The following is a 3,607-nucleotide window of genomic DNA, read 5'->3' as shown; positions in this document are numbered from 1 at the left end:
CCCCTGGAAATTAATTTTTTTTAAATTTTAATAGCAGTTACTCATCGCCCCCAAATGCACCTGTGGCCATCACCGCCCCCCTGGATCGCTGCAGCGCCCACCGGGGGGCGGTAGCGCCCACTTTGGGAATCACTGGGTTAGAACGGCTTGGAGAACGGCTCCAGTTTCGTGACCTGCACCGGTTTCCGGGTGGCCAGGCCCCTTCCTCACCCTCCTGGGGGAGCCCAGGGCTTGCAGGGAGGACAGAGGTGCCACGGTGGGTCTCTGGGCTCATGCTGCACCCACACACGGGGAGGCCGGAGCCAGGCCATCGCTGGCCGCTCACCCTGGGTTCTCCCCCTTCTGCTTCCGACAGGCTGTTCTGGAGTGAGCGGAAGATCACCAAGGCCAGGGTGGTTCCACCGCACCGTGAAGATCGACTCCGACCTGGGGGATGCCTGGGCCCTCTTCTACAAGTTTGAGCTGCAGCACGGCACAGAGGTCTGCACTCGGGCCAGGGGGCAGGGGGCAGGGGGCAGGATGCGGACAGCAGCTCTGCTGACAGCTTTTCCTCTGCAGCTGTCTCCTGGTTACAGTTCTGTAGCCTCACAGCCTGAAGTGTAGATGTAGCATCTCTTGGCTGGTGATGGGGTCATGGTAGAAATGAGAATGGATTCCGAGCCCTGAGGATTGTCCTTGTGCCTCCGTGGGTCTGACTTCCCAGTATGGCTTCCAGGGGAGCCTGGGCTCACAGGGTGGGGTTGCCAGGCTATCTTGGGGTGCCCACGAGAAGTTGACTTTGCCTTTGAGGGAAGCAGGAGCTTGACTCTGCTGTGCATCTGGGTCAAGGCCTGCCCCGAGGTCATCTGTCTGGTGGGGTGGGGTGCAGTGGGGGCTGCGGTGCACGGTGGGACAGGTGCAGAAGAGCCTGGGAGGAGCCCTGTCTCAAGAGCCCTCTGGTCCCCCCCAGGAGCAGCGGGAGGAGGTGAGGAGGCGCTGCGAGAACGCCGAGCCACGGCACGGGGAGCTGTGGTGCGCCGTGTCCAAGGACATCGCCAACTGGCAGAGGAAGATCGGGGAGATCCTCGTGCTGGTGGCAGCCCGCATCAAGAACACCTTTTGACTGGGCGGTCCCTCTGGGCCAGGGTCTTGGGGCGGGTGGGCCAGTGTGCCTGCTGCCATGTGAGGACGGGGGGAGGGGCCCAAGCAGTTTCTGCTCTGGAATTAAAGTTTTTCTAGGTAGCGTGTAGGTTTGGTGACCTGCTGGTTTTCTCTGGGGCTCCTGGCGTGTGCTTCTGTGCACCAGTCTGGTCTGGAGGGCTCGTCGCTCTTGTGTGCAGGGAGGCCTCTGAGAGAGGACGGTGACTCAGCGAGACTGTGTGGGGAAGGTGGTAGGAAGTGCACCTTCGCTGGTGACTCGTCTGTCCCCTCTGGAGCCTGCAGCTCCTCTAGAGGGGGGCACCAGATCACAGGTTCAAGTTGGGGTGGGGGGATGGCTTCCATGAGTCTGAGCGCACACAGCCACATCCTCAGGTGCCTCCGAGAGCCAGTGCTGAAGGGCACCTGGGAGGCCCTCAGCTGGTGTTGGAGGAAGATGTCGCCGTGAGAGAGGTTCGCACATTTGCAGGTGGACTTGCTTTTGCTGCTTTGTACTCAGCAGAGCTCCGAAAGCTTTTGCCGCTGTCCTTCTGTACGCTGAACAGGATTTACCTGGGACACTGGCAGGTGAGCATGAAGGACCTCCTTAGGCCCTGCAGGGAGAGGCAGGTGGCTGGGCTTGCTTTCCTTCCATCTCTTCTGGACGAGGCGGGAGGTCTGCCCGGGGCCCTGCAGACAGAGTCCTGCAGCTTCTAGGAGCTCATTCGTCTCTGTGATGTGGAAAGCAAGGCCCAGGGAGGGACAGTGACTGGCTGTGGCCACAGGGATGTGGGTGGCCTTCTGCGCCCCAAGTGGGGCGTGTCTCCTGGGCACCTCCTCTGGCTTTGATGTCAGGTGAGGCTTCCTGCAGGGCCCTTGGAAAGTTCCAGAGCGTCAGGATTATCCACACGTGAATGTCTTGGGGGTTGCTTTCTCAAGTGCTTTGAGGTACATTATTTTTCTCCTTGGGAAAACACTTCAGCTTTTCTTCAGCTGACATTTTTTCAACTACAACTTCCGGCGAGTGGGTTCCAGAGGCTGTCCCTATCCTTCGGGCCAGGCGGGGTGCTGTGGCCCAGCCAGGAGGGGCAGCAGCTGAGTGCTGGACCAGCGGGAAGTCCCACGCCAGGGACCTGCTGGGGCAGGACCCCTGGGCGTCAAGTGTGGGGCTGGCGTGGTGGGGATAAAGTCCCCCTTGCTGGTTCTGTCGTGGCCAGGTTCCTGGGAGAGCACTGCCAACCTCAGAGGGAGACCCAAATGCGGGGGCGGGGGGGATGGCCCCCCACTTCCTTGGCTCCCCTTCCCCACCTGGCTGTACTGCCCACTGGGCACCCCACCCCCTTTGGGACAGCACATGTCTGTGGGGCTGGTGACTCAATCCAGGACCCACTGGGTGGGAAGAGAGCCCAGCACTGCTGGGTCCAGGGTCAGGTTAATTGGAGAAGCGATTGGATACGGAGTTGGGAGAGGGAGGGGGCAGGCTGGGATCCTGGGGCCTCCCTCCTCCCTCCCTCCTTTGCTGGAGGAGCCAACTTCAAAAGCCTTGTCCGCCTGCCGCCAGCCCAGCCACAGCCGCCCTGCTGCAGCCCGTCCAGGGAAGCCTTTGGCTGGGGTTGGTTGGGCTTGGAGCCGGACCTGGAGAGCTTTCCGCACCCCACCTGAGGACCCCAGGATCATGTTGGAGACTCACAGGCAGGAGTGAGGGAGGGCCTGACCCTGAGAGGCCCATGGTGAGCAGCTTTGGGCCCAGGGAGGGGACTCACATGGCCCAAGGGCTGGGAGGTGGAAGCAGGCACCGCCCAGAGGCTGTGTGATCCTCGGCACCGACCGGCCAGGACCGACTGGGAAAACCCCCCTTGGGTGGCCACGGAGCCTGGCCCTGTGCGCTCGGGCCGCAGGTGCTGGGCCGAGCCTTTCCCGGCAGTGTTGGGGGCAGGGAGTCTGCAGGGCTGGGCTGAGCCTTGGGCCCTGTGTGCGCACGTGCATGTGTGCCTGTAGGGGGGACGGGACAGACGGGCCTTCTGAGGATCCCTAGGCAACAAACATGACCACTTGGATGTCCCTCCTCCAGTACCATCTTGTTCTGTCACCATGCTCTGACCCACAGCAGGCAGAGGGGCGATTCTGGGTTGGCCATCCTCCTGCATGCCCCAGGATTGAGAAGGGGCACGGCTAATTGCATCTGCTCCTCCAGCGGCCAGGTGGCCCTTGCAGGAGCCCCGCAGACACCGGGCCTGGGCGCCTGCAAGGGTGCTCAGCCCAGGAGGCTGTCCGCCAGGGCTGGGAAGCGGAGTCGAGTCCTGGTCTCGCTCGGTTCACTTGATTAATTTTCCAGTCGCTGTTGGATTTCATCTTGGGGCCCGAGGGTGGGTTTGGGGGCTGGGAGCTGGAGACAGATCTTTCTTATTGATGTTTGAGTTTGGGGGGGGGGCGGGGTTGGATTTCTACTCATGAGAGCTGCCCCCCCCCCCCCCTTTCGGGGGGGGGGCCC

At 62.2% G+C, this 3,607-nt stretch overlaps 2 protein-coding genes across 2 annotated transcripts in view; both read left to right on the top strand.

Annotated features, from left to right (window-relative positions):
• PRPF6 (pre-mRNA processing factor 6) overlaps positions 1-1,226 on the top strand; it is a 44,632-nt gene extending 43,406 nt beyond the window's left edge. Inside the window, 3 exon segments of the mRNA XM_005885522.2 lie at positions 356-391; positions 393-480; positions 950-1,226. Of these exon segments, the coding sequence (XP_005885584.1) occupies positions 356-391; positions 393-480; positions 950-1,102 (277 nt within the window). The 3' untranslated portion in view covers positions 1,103-1,226.
• A 102-nt stretch (positions 1,227-1,328) lies between these two features.
• The window catches only part of TCEA2 (transcription elongation factor A (SII), 2), a 32,957-nt gene continuing 30,678 nt past the window's right edge, over positions 1,329-3,607 (top strand). The window contains exons 1-2 of the mRNA XM_014532769.1: positions 1,329-1,971; positions 2,678-2,846. Coding sequence (XP_014388255.1) covers positions 1,904-1,971; positions 2,678-2,846 — 237 coding nt within the window. The 5' untranslated portion in view covers positions 1,329-1,903. The remainder of the gene's footprint in view (positions 1,972-2,677; positions 2,847-3,607) is intronic.

This window comes from Myotis brandtii, unplaced genomic scaffold (genome assembly GCF_000412655.1).
Source record: "Myotis brandtii unplaced genomic scaffold, ASM41265v1 scaffold915, whole genome shotgun sequence".
Lineage (NCBI taxonomy): Eukaryota > Metazoa > Chordata > Mammalia > Chiroptera > Vespertilionidae > Myotis > Myotis brandtii.
The sequence above is the reverse complement of the archived record's forward strand: the minus strand, read 5'-3'. Positions and strand labels throughout refer to the sequence as shown.